The 24,973-nt window shown below is 46.5% G+C and overlaps 2 protein-coding genes across 3 annotated transcripts in view; both read left to right on the forward strand.

Annotated features, from left to right (window-relative positions):
- Positions 1–19,994, forward strand: part of LOC129707662 (GTPase KRas) — a 44,268-nt gene extending 24,274 nt beyond the window's left edge. The window contains exons 2-6 of one of the 2 annotated variants that reach the window (XM_055652819.1): positions 3,892–4,023; positions 4,839–5,017; positions 10,472–10,631; positions 12,193–12,313; positions 17,902–19,994. In XM_055652819.1, coding sequence (XP_055508794.1) covers positions 3,913–4,023; positions 4,839–5,017; positions 10,472–10,631; positions 12,193–12,309 — 567 coding nt within the window. In that variant the 5' untranslated portion in view covers positions 3,892–3,912 and the 3' untranslated portion in view covers positions 12,310–12,313; positions 17,902–19,994. The remainder of the gene's footprint in view (positions 1–3,891; positions 4,024–4,838; positions 5,018–10,471; positions 10,632–12,192; positions 12,314–17,901) is intronic. The other variant, XM_055652818.1, reaches the window with a different exon arrangement.
- A 1,774-nt stretch (positions 19,995–21,768) lies between these two features.
- Positions 21,769–24,973, forward strand: part of si:ch211-59o9.10 (uncharacterized protein LOC561841 homolog) — a 29,743-nt gene continuing 26,538 nt past the window's right edge. The window contains exon 1 of the mRNA XM_055652822.1: positions 21,769–21,837. The gene's annotated coding sequence lies outside the window, so the exon portion shown is untranslated. The remainder of the gene's footprint in view (positions 21,838–24,973) is intronic.

Here is a 24,973-nt window from a genome sequence, read left to right on the forward strand (position 1 = left end):
ACTCAGCGGGTCAGGCAGCATCGCCTACACACAAGGCCTGTCGTCACCCTTTATTTTGCATTGTCATAGGCTGGGAGACTTGAGGCTACCACCATGAGGCAAAATAGAACTAATCTTTAAATAGAACTTCTCTGGGCCTGGGGGAATATATCAACCAGTCACGTGAGGGAGCATGTTTGTTGGAATTGTCATGGCGGAAAGAAAAGATTAGCATCTGCGCTCTTGGGCAGCTCCACCTGCTTCTCGGGAATCAAATAACTGAAGGGCAATTGTGTTGTAATGTTAGGCAGAGCCTGTTTATGCTTCTGTTTTGTTTAGAGATGCAGCGCGGAAAAGAGGCCCTTCGGCCTACTGAGTCTTAAGCCTTAAGATGCGTAACCTGAATATGTGACAATGGTTGTGTTAGGTTGACACATAAAATGTTACCGATTAGTTCACAAGCTGAGTATAAAAGCAGGGAGGTTCTACTGCAGTTGTACAGGGTCCAGGTGAGACCACACCTGGAGTATTGCGTACAGTTTTGGTCTCCTAATCTGAGGAAAGACATACTTGCCCTAGAGGGAGCACAGAGAAGGTTCACCAGACTGATTCCTGGGATGTCAGGACTTTCATATGAAGAAAGACTGGTAGACTCGGCTTGTACTCGCTAGAGTTTAGAAGATTAGATAGATAGATAGATAGATCCTTTATTGTCATTCAGACCATTTCGGTCTGAACAAAATTATGTTGCCTGCAGTCATACACAGAATCAATAATAACAAAACATACAATAAACACAAATTAAACATCCACCACAGTGAGTTCACCAAGCACATCCTCACTGTGATGGAGGCAAAGTCTTAGTCTCCGTCTCTTCCCTCCTTGTTCTCCCTCTGCGCTGAGGCGATCGATCCAGGCCGGAGATGCCGCTCTCCAGTCCAGCGGACCTCCGTTGAGGGGGGATCTTATAGAAACGTACAAAATTCTTAAGGGGTTGGACAGGCTAGATGCAGGAAGATTATTCCCGGTGTTGGGGAAGTCCAGAACAAGGGGTCACAGTTTAAGGATAAGGGGGAAATCTTTTAGGACCGAGATGAGAAAATGTTTCACACACAGAGAGTGGTGAATCTGTGGAATTTTCTGCCACAGAAGGTAGTTGAGGCCAGTTGATTGGCTATATTTAAGAGGGAGTTAGATGTGGCCCTTGTGGCTAAAGGGATCAGGGGGTATGGAGAGAAGGCAGGTACAGAATACTGAGTTGGATGATCAGCCATGATTATATTGAATGGCGGTGCAGGCTCGAATGGCCGAATGGCCTACTCCTGCACCTATTCTCTATGTTTCTATGATCTGTGCATTAACCAGCCTGGTGATACACCAATTAACCTACTTTTTCCTGTGGCTACAATTATTTAGCAAATCATATTTACACTCCCTAGGTAGACAAAAATGGTGGAGAAACTCAGCGGGTGAGGCAGCATCTATGGAGTGAAGGAAATGGGGGACGTTTCGAGTCGAGACCCATCTCCAACTCAATTTTTACACTTTCCTGTTTAGTTTAGAGATACAGTGCTGAAACAGGCCCTTTGGCCCACCGTGTCTGCTCCTGCACACTAATACTACCCCACACACACACACACTCGGGACAATTTACATTTATACCAAGCCAATTGACCTACTAACCTGGACGTCTTTGGAGAGTGGGAGGAAACCGGAGATCTCTGAGAAAACCCACGCAGGTCACGGGGAGAACGTACGTACAGACAGCACCCGTGGTTCAGATCGGACCCAGGTCTCTGGCGCTATGAGGCAGCAACTCTACCGCGCCCTGTCACGTAGACATGGCTGGGGCACTCGAGATTCCACAGAAGCAGTGATATCACATCTCGATAAGAAGTGTTTTTATTTTTAGTAACATTGGTTGACAGGTAAACGTTGACAAAGATGCCAGACTTGCTCGTCAACTGGAGTGGTGACGTTGGATCTTTGGTATGCAGCCCAGTTTATCAGATCGGTGAACTGCTGATTCCGGTTTACACAGAAGATAGACACAAAATGCTGGAGTAACTCAGAGGGACAGGCAGCATCTCCGGAGAACAGGGAATGGGTGACGGTTACACAAAAAAGCTGGAGAAACTCAGCGGGTGCAGCAGCATCTATGGAGCGAAGGAAATGGGCAACGTTTCGGGCCGAAACGTCTGAAGAAGGGTTTCGGCCCGAAACGTTGCCTATTTCCTTCGCTCCATAGATGCTGCTGCACCAGCTGAGTTTCTCCAGCTTTTTGTGTAAAAACTTCGACAGATCTGCAAAGCCCTCTTAAACACAGGGAATGGTAAAGGAAATGTAGAACACCCTTCTCCAGACTTGAGTGGGGGGGGGGGGGGGGGGGGGGGGACAAGAGAGGGAAGAACAGAAAATAGAATCAGGAGGGGTGAGGTGTGAAAAAGGTTACAGAAAAAAGCAGACGATGGTGAAGGAAATGTAGAATGGTTCATTGCTGGCTGAGGGGAAGGTGGCAACGAGGCATGCAAACTGTAAAATGTAATCAGGAGGACAGTGAAACTAGTCTGAGATCTAGGGTGGGGGAGGGATGGAGAGCGAGGGAAAGCAAGGGTTACTTGAAGTTAGAGACATCAATTATCATACCTAGGGTAGACAAAAATGCTGGAGAAACTCAGTGCGTGCAGCAGTATCTATGGAGCGAAGGAAATAGGCAACGTTTCGGGCCGAAACCCTTTGGGTTTCGGCCCGAAACGTTGCCTATTTCCTTCGCACCATAGATACTGCTGCACCCGCTGAGTTTCTCCAGCATTTTTGTCTACCGTCAATTTTCCAGCATCTGCAGTTCCTTCTTAATCAATTATCATACCGCTGGGTTGTAAGCGGCCCGAGGAAATATGAGGTGGTGTTTATTTTTACAATGTTTATAAGTGCCTACTTACAGGATCGGGGATTGGTCTAATGTCACTTCAAAGGGCGAGCACTTTCTCACCATTGTCTGGAGACTGAGCTAAATCACTGGAGTGGGACTTTAAACTACAACCATGGAGCACAGCCACTGAGCTCAACCTGTTACCTTGAACTTAAGGGGGGTTTTATTGTAGGGCTGAGTCGCCGGAGGGGCTGCCACCTTGCAGCGCCAGAGACCAGGGTTCGATCCCGACCTCGGGTGCGGAGTTTGCACGTTCCTCCTGTGGCCCGCGTGGGTTTTCACCCACAATATTCCTATGTTGTATTCGCAGAATTCGACACGTCACGTCTACTCCGCCATTCAATCGTGGCTGATCTATCTCTCCCTCGCTACCCCACTCTCCTGCCTTCTCCCCATAACCCCCGACACCCGTACTAATCAACGAATCTGCCAATTTCCGCCTTGAATATCCATTGACTTGGCCTCCACAGCCTTCTGTGGAAATTAATTCACCACCCGACTAAAGAAATTCCTCCTCCTTCTTAAAGGAATGTCTTTGAGGCTATGGCCTCTGATCCTAGACTCTCCCACTAGTGGAAACATCCTCTCCACGTCCACTCTATCCAGGCCTTTCACTCTTTGGTAAGTTTCTATGAGGTCCCCACTCCTTCTTCTAAACTCCAGCTCGTACAGGCCCATTGGCTTCAAACACTCATCGTATGCTAACCCACTCATTCCTAGGATCATTGTTGTAAACCTCCGCTCTACACGTCCCAAAAATGTGTGCGTTTGTAGGTGAACTGGTCTCTGCAAAATAACCCTTGGTGTGTAGGGAGTAAATGAGTAAGTGGATAACATGGAACTAGTGTGAACAGTTGGTCGATGGGCAGCGTGGAGTCGGTGGGCGGATGGCTGCATCCAAGCTAACTCTCGGGACTGCATTTTGCTTCATCCACTTCATTCCTATCTTGCTCATGGTCCTTGCTTTTTTCTTTGCACAGGTCTTTCCCTGAGCTGAGAAGATGACTGAGTACAAACTTGTGGTGGTGGGGGCTGGAGGCGTGGGCAAGAGTGCTCTGACCATCCAGCTTATTCAGAACCACTTTGTCGATGAATATGATCCCACGATAGAAGTAAGTTTCACTTTACACTTTTTTTTTTTTTTTTTTTAGTTTCGGAGCATGGAAACCGGAGGCCCTTCGGCCCGGCGAGTCCATGCCAACTAGCGATCCCCGCACACTTACACTATCCTACACACACTAGGGACAATTTACAATTACACCAAGCCAATTAATCAACAATCTTGCACGTCTTTGGAATGTGGGAGGAAACCGGAACATCCGGCAAAAACCAACTCGGATCACGGGGAGAACCTACAAACTCCGTACGGACAGTGCCCGTAGTCAGGATGCAACCCGGGTCTCTGGCACTATAAGGAAGCAACTATACCGCTGCGCCACTGTGCTGCCCCTTGATGAACAGTCCTTCCATAAGCTGGGGTACTGTCCAATTCACCTCTACCCCATTGTGGACATTGGACTTTGTCTCTGGAACTGATGATCTGCAATGCGGAGAACGATATCCTGCACTCTGTATCTTTTCCTTTGCTCTACCCAATGTACACGAGTTTGGCTTGATGGTATTTAAATGTAGTATCATGTGATTTGTTTGGAGAGTGTGAAAACCAAAGCTTTTCGCTGTATCGGGCACACGAGTTAATAGTAAACCTCGACTCTGTACTTAAGGGCCTGTCCCACATGGGTGTCATTTACACGATGTGCGTGCGTGGTGACGTAGACAGTAACGTGCGGCGCCCCAGGATTTGGGATGTACAAAAACTTTGCGCGCCACCGTGCAAATGCCGCCCAAGTGGGACAGGCCCTTTACTGCCTTTTGAGGAATTTGCACCTGATGTTCTAACTTTGTCTCCCGTTTGGTTTGTCCTTAGGATTCCTACAGAAAACAAGTTGTAATAGATGGAGAAACGTGTCTGTTAGATATCCTCGACACGGCGGGTCAAGAGGAGTACAGTGCAATGAGAGATCAGTACATGAGGACGGGCGAGGGTTTCCTGTGTGTCTTCGCCATTAATAACTCCAAGTCATTCGAAGATATTCATCATTATAGGTGGGTTTTCAAATGGGTTGTGATCTCTCTCTCTCTCCTACAAAGCAAGTCCATTGAATTTGACACCGCGACCGGTTTAAAAAATAACGGGGGGGAAGTTCCAAAGTGTTGTTTATCGACGAAGATTGGCCTTAAACTTCAAAGGGAACATTTGGAGATACAGCGTGGAAACAGGCCCTTCGGCCCACGGCGACCATCGTGACTCACTTTCTCATCCACTCCCTGCACACTTGGGGCAATTTTACAGAGGCTGATTAATCTACAAACCTACATGTCTTTGGGGTGTGGGAGGATACCAGAGCACCTGGAGGAAGCCATGGGGTCACAGGGAGAACGTGCAAACTCCACACAGACCGCATCCGATCGAACCTAGGTCTCAGACGCACATTTTTACATGTCTCTGGAGAAGGACTATTTGATAACCTCTTGGGAAGGCTTGAACTGACACAATGTCCCAGGTGTGTGTGTGTGTGTCCACATTTGTGATGGGATTTAAGTGAGATAAACTTCCATGCTTTAGTAAAGGTGTTTTGTTGAGGGCTAAAGGTAGAAATATAGAAAATAGGTGCAGGAGTAGGCCATTCGGCCCTTCGAGCCTGCACCGCCATTCAATATGATCATGGCTGATCATCCAACTCAGTATCCCGTCCCTGCCTTCTCTCCATGTCCCCTGATCCCTTTAGCCACAAGGGCCACATCTAACTCCCTCTTAAATATAGCCAATGAACTGGCCTCAACTACCTTCTGCGGCAGAGAATTCCAGAGATTCACCACTCTCTGTGTGAAACAGTTTTCCTCATCTCGGTCCTAAAAGATTTCCCCCTTATCCTTAAACTGTGACCCCTTGATCTGGACTTCCCCAACATCGGGAACAATCTTCCTGCATCTAGACTGTCCAACCCCTTAAGAATTTTGTAAGTTTCTATAAGATCCTCCCTCAATCTTCTAAATTCTAGCGAGTACAAGCCGAGTCTATCCAGTCTTTCTTCGTATGAAAGTCCCGACATCCCAGGAATCAGTCTGTTGAACCTTCTCTGTACTCCCTCTATGGCAAGAATGTATTTCCTCAGATTAGGAGACCAAAACTGTACGCAATACTCCAGGTGTGGTCTCACCAAGACCCTGCACAACTGCAGTAGAACCTCCCTGCTCCTATACTCAAATCCTTTTGCTATGAATGCTAACATACCATTCGCCTTCTTCACTGCCTGCTGCACCTGCATGCCTACTTTCAATGACTGGTGTACCATGACACCCAGGTCTCGTTGCATCTCCTCCTTTCCTAATCGGCCACCATTCAGATAATAATCTACTTTCCTGTTTTTGCCACCAAAGTGGATAACCTCACATTTATCCACATTATACTGCATCTGCCATGCATTTGCCCACTCACCCAGCCTATCCAAGTCACCTTGCAGCCTCCTAGCATCCTCCTCACAGCTAACACTGCCCCCCAGCTTCGTGTCATCTGCAAACTAGGAGATGTTGCATTCAATTCCCTCGTCCAAATCATTAATATATATCGTAAATAGCTGGGGTCCCAGCACTGAGCCTTGCGGTACCCCCACTAGTCACTGCCTGCCATTGTGAAAAGGACCCGTTTACTCCTACTCTTTGCTTCCTGTTTGCCAGCCACTTCTCTATCCACATCAATACTGAACCCCCAATACCGTGTGCTTTAAGTTTGATAGACTCAAAATGCTAGCGAAACTCAGCGGGTCACGCAGCATCATGTTTTGGGTCGAGACCCTTCTTCGAACTGAGAGTCAAGTGAAAGGGAAATTAGAGATGTCGACGATAGACACAGAATGTTGGAGTAACTCAGCGGGATAGGCAGCATCTCTGCAGAGAAGGAATTGGTGACGTTACTGGTCAAGACCCATCTTCTGATGTAGAAGGTACTAAGGACAAATAAACAAAAAGCAGGAAACACAGAGGGGTCGGCGAGAGAACATTTTGCAGACCTCTCGTCGGGGAAGAGACACACCTTGAGGAGATTTCACAGTGGAGTGGACAAAATGTGTAGGAAGGAACTGCAGATGTTGCTTTACACTGAAGATGGACACAAAAATCTGGAGCACTTGGGCACAGCAAGTTCACATATCTATCTGTCACAACTGTCTTCTAATAATAATAATAATAAATTTTATTTGTGGGCGCCTTTCAAAAGTCTCAAGGACACCTTACAGAATAAAAAACATATAATCGGAGTAAAATAAATAATAAAGACATCACCAATACACAAATAAAAGACAGAATTCGATCCAAAGACACAAAAAAATCAAAAACACAATGTGAAGAGAGAGCAGCGGCAGCTAAACCGCGCCAGCGTCCACTCTCCCTTCTGACAGCCATCTTGGGCACAAACTAAAATAATCACTTACACACAAAAATCATCCCCCCACAATGGTTACCACTGCGGATGAAGGCACAATGTCCAGTCCCCATCCCCAGTTCACCCCGAACTCTTCTAGTGGAGTTCTCCAACGAAGAGAATGACTCCCTGTACATGTCTCCCTGATCCACGCATTGCACAGATGAATGAATTTGGGCATTCTCCCTATAGTTCCAAAAGGATAAAATAACCATTGTAAGCATGGTTTTTAAGCATGGATTTTAACTCAACTGGCTGTTTCGCTGTGAATCGTAAGTGTTGTGGGGTGTGGACATGCAACAACTCTGCTGGAATAAGTTGTAGAGTCATACAGCACGGAAACGGGCCCTTCGGCCCCACTTGCCCATGCCGACCAAGATGCCCCCAAGTACGCTAGTCCCACCTGTCTGCGTTTGGCCCATATCCCTCTAAACCTTTCCTATCCATGTGTCTGTCCAAATGTCTTCTAAATGTTGTAATCGTGCTTGCCTCGACTACCTCCTCTGGCAGCTAGCTCTTTCCATACACCCACTACCCTCTGTGGGGATAAAAATGCCCCTCTGGTTCCTATTCAACCATACCCCCTCTCAACTTAAACCCATGTCCCCTGGTTCACTTGGTTCACCTACTGTGCTTTCACCCTGTCAATACCCCTGGTGATTTTATACACCTCTAACATCACCCCTCAGCCCACTGCGCTCCAAGGAACAAAGTCTTATCCTGCCCAACCTCTCCCTATGGTTCATGCTCTCAAGTATTGGCTACATCCTTGTAAGGCAATATAAAGTGCTTTGCACTGCAAGTGGTCATTGTATGCCTGTTATGGGAGTGCAGTATTGAATGCTGCCACTGATTAGATAATTGTGTGTTTGCATCTGATGCTAAATGCTTCATTAGTTCCTTTATAGAATGTACCAAGATCCAGTGAAATACTTTGTATTGCATGTAGTTCTCTATACATAAGCACAATCCCCTGGTTAGTGCAGAACACACAGAACAGCCCACTGTGTCTATATGAGCGACACAATGTCGCAGCGGTAGAGTTGCTGCCTCCCAGCGCCAGAGACACGGGTTTAATCTCCGGGCGCTGTCTGGGCGAATTTGCACGTTGTCCACGTGACCGCGTGGGTTTTCTCCAGGGGCTCCAGTTTCCACCCGCGCTCCAAAGACGTACAGGTTTGTAGGTTAATTAGCTTCGGTATCAAGTGTACATTGGCCCTAACATGTAGGATAGTGAAGTGTATGGAGTGATCACTCGTCAGCGTGGACTCGGTGGGCTGAAGGGCCAGTTTCCACGCTTTATCTCTAAACTAAACTCAAACTATATTACAAGAGGTGCCATTCAGGCGCCATTTTACAGTCCCAGCTGCAGCCGGCCACAAAGGCTGTTGCCTCCATTCCAGCCTCCGGCAGCTGACCTTGAGGCAGAAGGGAAGAGGCCCCCCCCCCCCTCCCCGGTTCTTCTTTCCGGGCCCTTTGTCCAATGTCCAACCCCGTCTCCCTCCATCAACCTCTCCGCAACTTCTCACTCCGGGCGGGCTCCCGGTTCCGTGGCAGGCGAGCTCCAATACTCCACAATATAGTTTTGCGATACAGGGCGGAAACAGGCCCTTCAGCCCAACGATGCTAGTGCACTAGCGTTATCCCACATGCGCGCGCACACACACACACACACACACTGGGGACAACTTGCAGATGCTAATTAACCTACAAACCCACACGTCTTTGGAGTGTGGGAGGAAACCGGAGCACCCGGAGGAAAAACGCGGTCAAGGGAGAACGTGCAAACTCCGTACAGGCAGCAACCGTTGTCAGGATTGAACCCGGGTCTCTGGTGCTGTAAGGCAACAACTCTACCGTTGTGCCACCCCCATAGCACAATGTTGACATCACCCTCTACTTGCCCGGCCATCAATGTGTCCCGGGGGCTCCTTCTGCAGGCGCTGGAGGCATTACCCCAATTCACCCTCATACCGGCCCTTGCTCCTCGCTTCCGACGTCTCCAGCTCCCTCTTGGACATAGTGAAACAACATGGATACGGGTCCAACTTGCCCACACCAACAAACACGTCCCAGCTACACTAGTCCCACCTGCGTTTGGCCCATATCCCTCCAAACCTGTCCTATCAATGCACTTGTCTAACTATTTCTTAAACGTTGGGATAGTCCCTGCCTCATCTACCTCCTCTGGCAGCTTGTTCCATACCCCCACCACCCTTTGTGTGGAAAAGTTACCCCTCAGATTCTTATTAAATCTTTCAACCTTCACCTTAAACCTGTGCTCTCTGGTTCTTGGTTCCCCATCTCTGGCAGGAGATTCTGTGCATCTACCCGATCTATTCCTCATGATTTTATACACCTCTATAAGATCACCCCTCGTCCTCCTGTGCTCCGACGAATAGAGTCCCGGCCTGATCAACCTCAACCTGCCCCTGGCAACATCCTGGTAAATTTTCTCTGCACCTTTTCCAGCTTGACAACATCTTTCCTATAACATGGTGCCCAGAACTGAACGCAATACTCTAAATGTGGCCTCACCATCGTCTTATGCAACTGCAACATGACCTCCCAACTTCTATACTCAACTTCCAGACCTTCCGTGTGACATCGTCTGCCGAGTCTTCGGACAGGGTACCGTTCGCGCCGGAGATTGCGTGGGGTGAACCGGGCCCGCTTGCCGGGAGTGGCCTGGTCCATTGCTATTCAGACAACTAATCCAAATTCAGGCAGCACGATGGCGCAGCGGTGGTGTTGCTGCCTTACAGCGCTAGCTGTGTCAGAGATGAGTTCAATCCTGACTATGGGCATTTGTCTATACGGAGTTGTACGTTCTCTCCTTGACCTGCTGGGTTTTCACCGAGATGTTCAGTTCCCTTCCCACGCTCCAAAGGCATACGGGATTGTAGGCTAATCGACTTGGTTTAAATGTAAATTGTCCCTAGTGTGTAGGATAGTGATAATGTGTGTGGATCGCTGGTCGGCGCAGACACGGTGGGCCGAACGGCATGTTTCCACGCTGTATCTCTAAACTAAATTAAACAAATGAACTGTGGGGTAAGCTTCTTTCTTTCCCTTTGCAGAGAGCAGATCAAAAGGGTGAAAGACTCTGAGGACGTGCCGATGGTATTAGTGGGAAACAAATGCGATCTGCCTTCACGGACCGTGGACACCAAGCAAGCGCAGGATCTGGCACGCAGTTACGGGATTCCCTTCATCGAAACGTCGGCCAAAACGCGACTGGTGGGTGAGGAGAGCAGAGTTGTGTTGTGTGACTCGAGAAATGATTTAATCAAATGCTGCAGTGGGTTCTGCTGACAATGTCCAGACCACATTAGCTCCCTGTTTTGGAGTAGCTGCTTGAACTGAGCATCAGTTGACTTCTTTGCCTCTGAAAGCAAAAGCTTCATCCGTCTTTCTCCATTTTGCCCGATCATCGCAATGTTAAAATCAACCTCCAAAGAGTATCGTTAAAATAGCTTTAAAAGAAATTCAGAGTACTCGAGGAAACGGAAAGGATAAATGGGATTCGCATTGACATTTTTAAATGGTCTGCCTTTTGGATAATTGGTTTGCAGCTGCCATGATCATAAAATCCTCCCTTGTAGCAATCTGCCCCTTGTGGCCCTTTTAGAAGAGATAATCTAGATGAGTACAGCACAAAAACAGGCTCTTGGGCCCACAATGTCTGTGTCAAACTCAAGTCAAGTCAAGTTTATTTGTCACATACACATACGAGATGTGCAGTGAAATGAAAGTGGCAAAGGCGACACGGAGGCACAGCGGTAGAGTTGTTGCCTTACAGCGCCAGAGACCCGGGTTCCATCCTGACTACGGGAGCTCTCTGTACGGAGTTTGTATATTCTCCCTGTGACCAGTGTGGGTTTTCACCGTGATCTTCACTCCCCCCCCCCCCCCCCACCCTGCACTCCAAAGATGTGCCGGTTTGTAGGTGAATTGGCTTGGTATAAATGTAGATTGTCCCGTGTATGTGTGTGGGGGATAGTGTTAGTGCGCGGGGATCGCTGGTGGGGCGGACACGGGCCGAAGGGCCTAGTTTCTGCGCTGTATCACTAAGCTAAATATATTCAGACATTTGTGTGGATTTGAAACCCAGCAGATTTGACAATTTTAAGGATGAGCTCCAAAGATTTTTTTTTTTTTTAATACGGCCATTACAACGTTAATGCCACTCTCCGAAGTGATTGGATTTTGGTTTTGTAAAATGCATGAGTTTTGCTTTGAGTGCAGGCAAACACAAAGCGTGATGCCTGATTTGGGGTATTGGGATCATATGCTTGATTTATAAAAGCTATGCAGTGTGGTGCTTTGTGAACTACCACTAAAAGTGTCCCACAGAGTGGGTAAAAGTCTTTACAGCTTTTGACTTGAAGTTTCCATCTTCAAAGATACTGATCTGTACACGATTTAGACATTTCTACTGCAGCAAGATGGGAATAAATCATTTCTGGATCGCTCCTGCAATTTATGCTACTTTATGGACTTCCTCTTTCTATACTAATAACCAATGACTTGATATCCACTGATTACTGCACCCAGCACTTTTTTTTGTGATGGTGTTTGATTTAAAAAGAAAAATCTCTGTCTGACTAAAATCACAACTCCTTGAATCATGTGCATGTCGGAGTCTCGAATCAATCGTGTTATTCCCAAAATTAATTCATTTACTTCAAAGAGTGATTTGGATTTTGTGCAAATTTCCTCGCTTTGTGGCGGGCTCCTCCAGAGCCTCTGTTTGTCTGTTGTGCGAAGATCATTGAAGGAGTTGTGTTTTACAATGCAGAGAGTGGAGGATGCTTTTTATACACTGGTACGTGAGATTCGCCAGTATAGGTTGCGAAAACTCAACGTTGAGGAGAAGACTGCACGCTGTGTGCCCTTTAAATGTATTATGATGTGACGTGGTAAGTTTTGTGCTTTAATATAAAAGATCCTGTGTTTTTTTTGTTTTTAAAAAAAAAAGGTCACTATGAGATACCGATAGGTCATAACAAGATGAGTTGAGTATAGGAGCAAAGAGTATAGGAGTATTGTTAGTGTGCGGGGATCACAGGTAGGTGTGGACTCAGTAGACCAAAAGGCCCGTTTCCACGCTGTGTCTCTAAACTAAATTAAGACAAACTCTTATCTTGCACATAATCCATATCTGCAGTTGTACAGGGCCCTACTGAGACCGCACCTGGAGTATTGTGTGCAGTTTTGGTCTCCAAATTTGAGGAAGGACATTCTTGCTATTGAGGGAGTGCAGCGTAGGTTCACAAGGTTAATTCCCGGGATGGCGGGACTGTCATATGCTGAGAGAATGGAGCGGCTGGGCTTGTATACTCTGGAATTTAAGATGACAGTGGATCTTACTGAAACATATAAGATTATTAAGGGTTTGGACACGCTAGAGGCAGGAAACATGTTCCCGATGTTGGGGCAGTCCAGAACCAGGGGCCACAGAATACCCCAAGAATAAGGGGTAAGCCATTTAGAACGAAGACGAGGAAACACTTTTTCACACAGAGTGGTGAGTGTGGAATTTGCTGCCTCAGAGGACGGTGTAGGCCGGTTCTCTGGATACTTTCAAGAGAGAGCCAGATAGGGCTCTTAAAGATAGTGGAGTTGGGGGATATGGGGAGAAGGCAGGAACAGGGTACTGATTGGGGATGGTCAGCCATGATCACATGGAATGGCGGTGCTGGCTCGAAGGGCTGAATGGCCTACGCGTGCATCTATTGTCTTGTCTATGAGATGCTTGAGACTTGTGACCTTTTAGAAGGGATAATCTAGAAGAGCGCAGCACAAGAACAGGCCCTTAGGCCCACAATGTGTGTGACCGACAGGATGCCAAGGGCGGCACGGTGGTGCAGCGGTAGAATTGCTGCCTTACAGCGCCAGGGACCTGGGTTCAATCCTGACCACGGGTGCATATCTGTACAGAGTTTGTTTATTCTCCCCGTGACCTGCGTGGTTTTCTCTGAGATCTTCAGTTTCCCCCCACACTCCAAAGACGTACAGGTTTATAGGTTAATTGACTTGGTATAAATGTAAATTATCCCTAGTGTGTGTAGGGTAGTGTTGGTGTGCGGGGATCGCTGGTAGTTGCGGACTCGGTAGACCAAAAGGCCCGTTTCCGCGCTGTTTCGCTAAACTAAACTTAGCCAAACTCTTATCTGCCCGCGCATAATCCATATCCCACCATTTTCTGCATGGCCATGTGCCTATCCAAAAGCCTCCTAAACGCAAGATAGACACTAAGCTGGAGTAACTCAGCGGGACAGGCAGCATCTCTGGAGAGAGGGAATGGGTGACGTTTCGGGTCGAGACTCTTCTTCAGACTGGTTAGGGATAAGGGAAAATGAGAGATATAGACGATGATGTAGAGAGATGAAGAACAATGAATGAAAGACGTGCAAAAAAGTAACAATGAAATGTCGCCATCGTATCTGCCTCCACCTCCACCACCACCCCTGGCAGCGCAGTTTCGGCACAACCTCTTTTTTTAAACCGTGCCCCTCGCGTCTCTTTTAAACTTTACCCCTGTCACCATAATATACTTGTTTTACAGGATACAATCGCAATTCAGTTTAGTTCAGTTCTGTGTAGTCTATTGTCACGTGTACCGAGGTACAGTGAAAAGCTTTTGTTGCGCTGCTAACCAGTCGGCAATCATAGTTGTACACTGTAGGAACGGCACCTTCAGCCCAACTTGCCCACACCAACCATCACGTCCCATCTACACTGGTCCTGCCTGCCTGTGTTTAGCCCACATCCCTCTAAACCGGCCCTATCCATGCACCTGCCTGAGTGTTTCTTAAACATTGCAATAGTAATTCCACTTCCTCGTCTACTCCCGGCACACTAGGGCCAATTCTCCGACATATCTGGGTAGGTGGGGATGGCAGATGCTCGTTTTGTGCGGGAGTAGGCCATTCGGCCCTTTCGAGCCAGCACCGCCATGCAATAAGATGCTGGAGAAACGCGGTGGGTCAGACAGCATCTCTGGAGAAAAGGGAATGGGTGATGTTTTGTGGCAAGACTCTTCATCCTCCCAAAGGAGTTCTATTTTCACTTACTCAACCCCTCCTCCCCACACACCTGTATATTTTGTACAAAAATCCTATCCCCTCTATGTATCCAGTTCTCTTCTGAATGTATTATTGTATCTGCTCCTCCCTCCCTTTTGGACGGTGTTGTCCAAATCAGTCATTTGATGATCTCTAATTCCTCCCTGTGACTGCGTGAGGTTCTTCCGAGTTCTCCGGTTTCCTCCCAAAGGCATGCAACTAGGTAGGTTAATTGGCCCTCTGTAAATTGGTCAGAGTGTGTGCGGGGAGTGGACAGGAAAGTGGGATAACATGGAGCTAGTGTTAATGGTTGCTTCACGCGGTCTCAGTGGGCCAAAGTTCAAAGTTCAAAGTAAACTTTATTGCCAATTCAATTATGCAACAGTAGTTACACAGAGGATTGAAATTACGTTTCCCCATACTCCAAATGTGCAAGTAATATTAAAAACACAGACAGACAACATACCAATAAAAATAGACAATAGACATTACATTATTTAAAATATTAAAATATTCACAGTGTGCCAAAATGTAGCAAAAACTTTGAGGTATTTTAAACAGGGTGCAACAATGAAAGGTGCAATATAGAAAAAGTGCAAATTTCGTACTGGAGACATTGAGCCAAAGTTATTTTCACAGTTTGTTTGGCTTTGTTTGGGTACTGTTCATGGAATTTTCTTAAGTGTGTTGAGTAGTCTGATGGCCTGAGGAAAAAAGCTGTTTTTGAATCTGGTGGTTTTGCTCCGCATGCTGCGGTAGCGCTTACCGGAAGGTAGGAGGGTGAACAGTTTGTGTGCTGGGTGGGTGGTGTCTTTGATGATATTGCTTGCTCTCTTGCGACAGCGAGATGGGTATAGGCACCATCCCCAAAGGGTGATGTATCTTTGAACTGACCTTCCTTTGTAGGCCCGAGGAGGCTTTGCATTGCAAGGGCACTAGGGCCTAGGAATTTTAATGGTGATTCCTCACACCCATTCACCCCTTCCCTCCTTACACAACGTCCCACCTGGCAGATGAACAAAGTGTCTGATCTTGGGAAGCTGCACTGTTCCCGTGGGCCATGCTGAACTGATGGGAAGTGGAAGACTAACATTTAGTTGGAGAGTCTAGGACGAGAGGTCATAGCCTCAGAACGAAAGGACATTCCCTTTCCCATTGGAAGAAGATGAGGAGGAATTTATTTCATCCGAGGGTGGTGAATCTCTGGAATTCATTGCCACAGAAGGCTGTGTAGGCCAAGTTTTTAATGGATATTTTTAAGGCAGAGATTGATAGATTCTTGATTAGTACGGGTGCTGTGTTATGGGGAGAAGGCAGGAGAATCGGGCTAGGAGGGAGAGATAGATCAGCCATGATTGAATGGTGTAGACCTGATGGGCCGAATTGCTCAATTCTGCTCCTGTAAATGAAGGGAAGGCATTGACATTTCCTGTGGTTATATTCTGCCCAAGATGCATCAACCGACAACCTGCATTGAAATTTTTGTCCACTTGCTCATATCTTGTACTGAAAAGATTGGCAGATTTTATTTAACCTCCTGTCCTGTGCATGTTGTCTTTCAGTATATCTGCATTTGTTAGATTGCCTTTATAGGTCCAGCCATCACAGGGAAAATAATACTAATTAAGTCTTCTTCCTCGTGTCCGGCCATCTTCTATGTCACGTCTTTCCGGTCGGTGAGTGACGGTTGACGGCCAGTGGTTGCAGAATTGGCTACTTCAGTCGGTCACTGTGGTACAGTTTCTGTCGTCAGTATTGCCTGGGATGTGCCACGTGGAGGCTTCTGCTTGCATCCCACTAATTAAGTTATGTTCATAAATCATAGGATCAGAAATAGGCCATTCAGCCCATCAAGTCAACTCTGCCATTCAATCATGGCTGATCTATCTTTCCCTCTCAACCCCATTTTCTGCCTTCTCCCCATCACCCCGACAACTTTGCTATTCAAGAATTTGTCAATCTCCGCCTTAAAAATATTCATTGATGGCCTCCACAGCCGTCTGAGTCAATTAATTCCACAGATTCACCACCCTCTGACTAAAGAAATTCACCCTCGTTTCCTTTCTAAAAATTATCTTGAAGGCAGACTCCAGTTTTGTGTGGAGATGCAAGGAACTGCAGATGTCAAGAAAATAACAGTGTTTAAGAAGGAACTGCAGATGCTGGGAAATCGAAGGTACACAAAAATGCTGGAGAAACTCAGCAGGTGCAGCAGCATCTATGGAGCGAAGGAAATAGGCAACGTTTCGGGCCGAAACGTTGCCTATTTCTTTCGCTCCATAGCTGCTGCTGCACCCGCTGAGTTTCCCCAGCATTTTTGTGTACCTAAGAAAATAACAGTGCTGGATTAACTCAGCAGATCAGCCGGCATCTCTGGAGAACATGGATAGGTGATGATTTGGGTCGGGTCCTTCAGTCTGTAGAAGGGCCCTTCAGTCTGGAAACATCACCTATTCATGTTCTCCACACTTGTTGCCTGAGTTGCTGGGTCACTCGAGCAGTTTTGGTCTTCTTTCCTGTATGTGTGTGTGTGTGTGTGTGTGTGTTTATTAAAATACAAAACTTTAGATTAAAAGCAAAAGATGCCCGAGAACCAGAGGACATAAATTTCATCCAAGTGGTGGAACGATTTAATAGGAACCTGGGAGGTAACTTTTTCACACAAAGGGTGGTGGGTGTATGGAATGAGCTACCAGAGTAGGTAGTTGACTCGGGCAGTATCACAACATTTGAGAAACATTTAAACAGGCACATGGACCAAGACTAGAGAGCAGTGCTGAACTACTATCTACCTGTTTGGTGAGCCTCGGACTATCCCTGATCGGACTTTGCTGGCTTTACCTTGCACTAAACGTTATTCCCTTATCATGTGTCTATAAACTGTAAATGACTCGATTGTCATTGTGTGTAGTCTTTCTGCTGAATGGATGGCAAGCAACAAAAACTTTTCACTGGACCTCGGTACACGTGACAATAAACTGAGCTGAACTGGATAGGACAGGTTTAGAGGGCTATGGGACTATGCGCAGGCTGGTGGAACTAGTGTAGATGAGGAGGCAACGGTGGCGTAGTGGTAAAGTTGCTGCCTTACAGCGCCAGAGACCCGGGTTCGATTCTGACTGCGGCTGCTGTCTGTAGGGAGTTTGTACCTTTCCCCCGTGATCGCGCGTGGGTTTTCTCCAACATCTTTGGTTTCCTACCACACTCCAAAGACGCACAGGTTATTTGTATGTAGGTTAATTGGCTTGGTGTATGTGTAAATTGTCCCCAGTGTGTGTCGGATAGTGTTAATGTGCTGTGATCGCTGGTCGGTGCGGACTCGGTGGGCCGAAGGGCCTGTTTCCACGCTGTATGATTCTCTATGACTCTACGCCTAACTGTGTAAATAACTGGTATGAAAACAAACAGGAGTTGACTTTTTTTCTCTTCATTATTTACAGGGTGTCGATGATGCATTCTACACACTCGTCCGCGAAATTCGGAAACACAAAGAGAAAATGAGTAAAGATGGCAAAAAGAAGAAAAAGAAATCCAAGAAAAAGTGTTTAATGATGTGAATAGGGTTTAGTGTGGAAGATGTTTGCTTAGCTGGGAAAATAAAACCTGATTATCTTTTGTATTTTTTGTACATTGCACTAAATTATTAGGCTTTCTTTTTATCAGTTCTTTTACCAGATTTTGCGTAATGGAAATGATGGCTGTTAGGTTGTGACAGAGCTGAAGAGAAAAATGTTGTGTATGCTTTATTTCATTCCTGTTCCAGTATTCCCTGGGTGTCTACCATTGCTTTACTCTTGTCACTGGGGGCTCCTGTGCATGTAACTATGCTTTTATTTTTCTCAATACGTTTACAGAGTCATACAGTGTGAAAACAGGCCCTTCGGCCCAACTTTCCCATACTGGCCAACATGTCCCATCTGCACTAGTCCCACCTGCCTGCGTTTGGCCCGTATCCCTTCAAACCTGTCCTATCCATGTACCTGTTTCTTAAACATTGGGATAGTTCCTGCCTCAACTACCTCTTCTGGCAGCTTGTTCCATACACCCACCACCCTTTGTGTGAAAACGTTACCCCTCGATTCCGATTAAATCTTTTCCCCTTCACCTTGAACCTATGTCCTCTGGTCCTCGATTTCCCCAACTCTGGGCAAGAGACTCTCTGCGTCTACCCTGATCTATTCCTCTCATGATTTTGCACACCTCGAGAAAGATCACCCCCTCATCCTCCTGCGCTCCAAGGACTAGAATCCCACCCTGCCCAACTTCTCCCTACAGCTCAGACTCTAGTCCTGGCAACATTCTGGTAAATCCTCTGTACCCTCTCCAGCTTTATTTATCATGCTGAAAATATATATGATACACTTTCACTTCAGTGCCAACAGCTTGATGGAATCTCTCTCCTGTGTTTGGTTTACCTGGAATATATTTTAACTAGACACAAAATGCTGGAGCAACTCAGCGGTTCAGGCAGCATCTCTGGAGAGAAGGAATAGGTGACGTTTTGGGTCGAGACCCTTCTTCAGACTGATGTCAGGGGCAGGACAAAGATATAATGTAGTCGGAGACAGTAAGACTATTGGGAAAACTGGGAAGGGGATGGAGAGAGAAAGTAAGGGCTACCTGAAGTTAGAGAAGTCAATGTTCATACCGCTGGGGTGTAAACCACCCAAGCAAAATATTAGGTGCCGTTCCTCCAATTTGCGCTGGGCCTCATCCTGGCAATGGAGGAGGCCCAGGACAGAAAGGTCAGATAGGGAATGGGAGGGGGAGTTGAAGTGCTGAGCCACCGGGGAGATCAGCTTGGTTATTGCGGACTGAGTGGAGGTGTTCAGCGAAATGATCGCCGATGTAGAGAAGTTGGCACCTGGAACAGTGGATACAGTAGATGAGATTGGAGGAGCATACCATCGTCCAACATTTTGCCACCTCCAACGGGATCCCACTACTGGCCACATCTTCCCATCTCCACCCCTTTCTGCTTTCCGCAGAGACTGTTCCCTCCGAAACACCCTGGTCAACTCGTCCCTTTCCACCCAAACCACCCCCTCCCCAGGTACTTTCCCCTGCAACCGCAGGAGATGCAACACCTGTCCCTTTACCTCCCCCCTTGACTCCATCCAAGGACCTAAACAGTCTATCCAGGTGAGGCAGAGGTTCCACTGACATCAGTCTGAAGTAGGGTCACCCATTCCTTCTCTCCAGAGATGCTCCCCGACCCGCTGAGTTACTCCAGCATTTTTTGTCTACCTTCGATTTAAACCAGCATCTGCAGTTCTTTCCTACATATATTTTAACTACATTTTTATAAGGTGCAGATTTTATATGTTAATCTTTGTTTGTCGACAATACCTCTCTGAATCCTGAAGTGCTGATTTGGGCATGTGAATTAATGCTCCATTGAACTGACACTTGGACAGTTTTATACAAGTTTTTAGAAGTTTGTCTGGTATATGTCATAATGGCTTTGATGACAAAAATTGTACTTTTAAGTCGCGTAATAAAACGATTCAATCTTGTTCTGACCTTTTAAAGATTTGCTTGCAGTCTGCTTCCTAGATCTAAAGCAATGGTTATACAAGCCTGATGACAACTGAGGCAATGGTTTGAGCCGGGACCCTTTAGTTTAGAGATACAACGTGGAAACAGGCAACTTTGGCCCACTGAATCTGAGCCAACCAGCGATCACCCTGTACGCTGACACTATCCTACACACTCGGGACAATTTTCAATTTTTTATCGAAGCCAATTAACCTACAAACTTGTACGGTCTCTTGGCTTGGCCTGAAACGTCCCCCATTCCTCCTCTCAAGAGATGCTGCCTGTCCCCCTGAGTTACTCCAGCACTTTGTGTCTTTTGCCTGTCATTTGAAGGATCAGTCTTACAGTACTTGACTGTAAGATGCCATGGGTCTGGTGACGGTAAGGTCGTGATTTTCCTCACCTTTAAGTTCAACGATGAATAATTTGGAATTACGGTCAGTGGCAGAATTGCAGTGCTGCTGAAGGTAAATTTTGTAACATCGCTACCATGAGATAACACCAGTTTAAACCTGATACCTTCCCGCTTTCAATGACAGCACCCACAATTATTTACAACGCAAAAAATGATCATTTCGGCGTTTTTTAACAGGAAAGAAAGTACGCGTTTCGTGTGTTAACAGTGTATAGGGTGATTTCACGAAAGGTCACTGGATCATAGATCCTCACCCACGTGACCGCAAAATCCAACTGGGGTACAAACGTCACTTCCAGTACATGTTATTGATGCTGAAAACGCGTACTTTCAAACCTGTTAAAAACCACGAAAACGGCGCGTTTTTGAGCTGTAAATAACTGTGCCAGTCGGGGTGACCGGTTACTTTAGAGTCCAGAAGATAAAGAAAAATGAAGGTAAAGACAAGAGAGCGCTGAAGGGAAAATAACAGCGGAAGTTGTTGGCCGTGCAGATATAAAGATCGGGAATTATCGCGTTTGCTCACTGCATTTCATCACAACTAAGGCATTATTGATGTTTTGATGAAATGCAGTGAGCAAACGCGATAATTCCCGATATTTTCGATCTATGATCCAGTGACCTTTCGTGAAATCACCCTATACCGAGGCCGCCATGTCCTCCACATGGATTGATGGACTGCTCCGTGCGTCAAGCCCTTTGACTCGATGACCATACGTGCAACCTCCCTATAGCACCATCTTCTCATTTTCACCCAACAAACAGCCAACAACGGCCTGTTTCCTTTATCAGCGTTACTTTTTTTTGCATCTTTCATTCATTGTGCTTTATCTCTCTACATCACTGTCTTTTTCCCTTATCCCGAACCAGTCTGAAGCAGGGCCTCGATCCGGAATGTACCCCATTCCTTCTCTCCAAAGATGCTGCCTGTTCCGCTGAGTTACTCCAGCACTTTGTGCTTGCCCTCGGTGCAAAGCGGCACCTGCAGTTCCTCCCTGACATCACCACTGACATCACGGCCGCGAGAGACCAACCGCCGGCTGGTGACGTCAGGTCCCGGGGTCTCGGTGACTGCGGCGGCGCGGAGCAGCGATGACGCGAGGCGTAGGGTGCGGGGCGGGGGGGGGGGGGCGCGATGACGCGAGGCGTTGAAGACGTTGCGGGGGGGGGGGGGGGGGGCGCGATGACGCGAGGCGTTGAAGACGCGCGGGGCGGGGGGGGGGGGCGGGACGCGCGAAGCGTTGATGACGCTGCGATGGCGGGGGGGGGGCACGATGACGCGAGGCGTTGATGACGCTACGGGGCGGGGCGCGATGACGCAACGGGGCGGGGCGGGGCAAAGGCATATAAGGCGGGGCGGGGCGGGCTGGGTGACAGCCAGTGGGCGGCAACGACAGAAGAGCGGGAGGATGATGCACGGCGGGTGAGTCGCGTTGCTGTTTACCGGGGCCGAGCGCTCGGGCCTCTCTCTCTCTGCGGCCTGGCGTTCCTGTGGGAGTGTTGGCGACCCCGCATCCAGGCCCTGGCACCCGCACTGACTTCAATCCGGTGCTGGATCAACCGGCGCCTTCTGCTGTGGGCCCCGTCCTCGCCCCCACCACATGATCTACCAGCCGCCAACCACTTCCTACACCAATTCTACGTCGTTTTATTTTGCACTATTTCTGTGTCTAGTTTTTTTTTTGCACTAATTGTGTCTAGTTTTCTTTTGCACTAATTCTGTGTCTATGCCTTTTTGCACTAATTCTGTGTCTTGGTCGTTTTTTTGCGCCAATTCGGTGTCTAGTTTTTTTTTTGCACTAGCGCTGATTGCCTGTTGCGTCTCTATAAGGTGGTCCAAGCAATGTCTTCAGTACTGGGGTCAGGTTTATTATTGTCATGTGTACCAAGTTATAATGAAAAGCCATCCAAACAAATCGGATAATACCGTGCATAAACACAACCAAGTGACATGTGGAGCAAAGGGGATGATACAAAGTGCAGAATAATGGTACTAAGGTTTGTTTATAGAGAACCCCCCCCCACCTCCCTCCCATGTGAATTGGTCCTAATTTTCTGTTTGAAAGAAGCTGATCTCTGATCTGGTACTATTCCTGTGTCAAAGCAAAATACGTTTACCCCAATGGGACTCTATTGCATGTGCCAAGGTAGGCTTCTGATCCAAAACTTGACCTGAAACATTGTTTGTCAAATCCTTCTGTTTCCTTGTCCATTGGTGCCTGATCTGCTGAGGTCTGAGGAGAAGAGTTCTGAACTGAAATATCATCCATTCCTTTTCTCCAGAGGCGCTGCCTCATCTGCTGAGTTATTCCAGCACTTTGTGTCTATTTCTAGTATAAGGCAGCATCTCCTGTTAATTTCTACACATACAGTGAACCACACACAATGCAGCCTGACTGGCACTTTTATTTGTAGTAAGGAACTGTAGATGCTGGTTTACACTGAAAATAGACATGCAATGCTAGTGCAACTCAGTGGACCAGGCAGCATATCTGGAGAAAAGGAATAGGTGACATTTTGGTGCACTTTTCTTGAGTCATTGGTGTTGCCTGGGAATTGTTCTGGACCCTTTCATGTCTCTAGATTCTTTTTCCCCCTCTCTTGGTCTGAAGAAGGGTCATGACTTGCAAAGTCACCTATTCCTTTGCTCCGGAGATGCTGCCTGACCCGCTGAGTTACTCCAGCATTTTGGGTCCTTGTATCTCTTTGGGGAGGGAATTGTGGCAACGAATGCGTCATCCCACTAAATCTGCCAGCCATCAACCTCTAATTCTGTGTTTAGTCTTTATCTCCACAGATGCTGATTATCTGCTGCACCTCAACAAGGTGGTCCTTGGTCCTGGATTTTGGTTTATTACTATTATAGTGTGTGCTGAGATACAGTGAAAAGTTTTGTTTTGCATGCTGTCCAAACAGATCAGATAGAACAAAGAAGATAATCCAGAGTGCAGAATATTGGTGCTAACGCGAGTTTACTGAGAGTCTCGGTAAAAATGTTCAACCCATTTGTACCCATACTATTTAAAGAGAATGACATTGATTTGGTACAATTCTTGTGTAAACCAACTCTTTTTAGAGGAGAAAATGTGTTAGCCCACCAAATTTGCCAATGATCAACAACAGATTTACACTACACATTCAATAGTGTCCTACTCAGTAATATTTGCATCTGCCTTTGCAGGGTGCAGAATATTGCTACTAATGCTAGTTTACCAAAAGGCTGCCTGTAATGACTTTATTTTTGAAATGGCTGCCCACCCTGGCTGAGGTTGGTGATTAAGAGTCCTGCAGGTTTAGGTTTATTGTTTAGTGTACTGAGATACACTGAGGAGCTTTTTGTTGCATACTGTCAAGTCAGTGGAATGACTATGATGTCATGTGCACTGCGAAGAAGGTACATTAAACAGCTTTTCTTTCTTATGCTATCAAGCCAGATACTTGTACAAAAGATAGAGCAAATGGGACAATATAGAGTGCAGAACATTGGTACCAATGCTAGTTTGTTTAGCCTGCTATCAGAGCAGATAATACTGTATGGAAATACGATCAAGTCAAACTCTCGGTACAATATAGCAGGAGCAAAGAGGAAGATTTTTCCAATTTTTAAAAGTATTTTGGATTTAATAAATGTGCACAAAAACTGCAAAAAGTTCTGCAATGCTTTTTCTTTTTATGGGGAAGGCTAGTCCAGTCTGGGTGAGCTTGGTGATTGAGACTGGCTGACCTAAGTTGTCCTGTAGGTTTAGATTTATTATTGTCACATGTACAGTGGAAAAGGTACAGTGAGAAGCCTTTCTTTTGCCTGCTATTCCATCAAATTGGATGTCTGAAGAAGGGTCCTGCCCTGAAATGTGACCATACTTTTTCTCGGCCTGACCCGCTGATTTACTCCAGCACTTTGACTTTCTCCAGCATATACAATTCCTTTTAACGCAATTATCATTTTTTGAAGTGAAAGCCAACTCACTACCACCAATTTGGATAATAAATACCATCTTCGGTATTTGCCAGCATCTCTAGTTCCTTGCTACGCAAATTGGATAATGTTACATAAATACAATCAAGGCAAACTTGGCTGATACCAGTAGGAATTGTAAATACTTAAACCTGAATATCTTGGATGATTGGTTTGTTTATACTTCCAAAGTGCTTTATCAGTTGCAATAGTTTAAAATCTAGTGCAAAATTCTACTTTTAGTGTTCAAAGACTCTTGCACAAATGAGGTATATTGGTTTGTTCTGGAACACGAGTCCTCTGTCCTTCCAGAGCATAATTTTGTTATGTTCACATTAATTTGCTGTATGGCTTAAAAAATATTTGTATTGTTTAGAGTAGTACATTCTCATTTTTGAGCCCAGTAATGGTTAGTATGTAATAAAAATGAACTACAAAGGCTGGTTTATATGAAAGATAGGTACAGAATTCTGGAGAAACTCAGCAGATCAGGCAGCCCTCTGGAGAAAATGGGATAAGTGATGTTTCAGGTTGTGACGGTTCTTTAGACTGAATGTGTGGGCTGGGGCAGGGGGGTGGGTGTTGAGAAAAATGAACCAACAAC

The sequence above is a fragment of the Leucoraja erinacea genome, chromosome 22, assembly GCF_028641065.1.
Source record: "Leucoraja erinacea ecotype New England chromosome 22, Leri_hhj_1, whole genome shotgun sequence".
Classification (NCBI taxonomy): Eukaryota; Metazoa; Chordata; class Chondrichthyes; order Rajiformes; family Rajidae; genus Leucoraja; species Leucoraja erinaceus.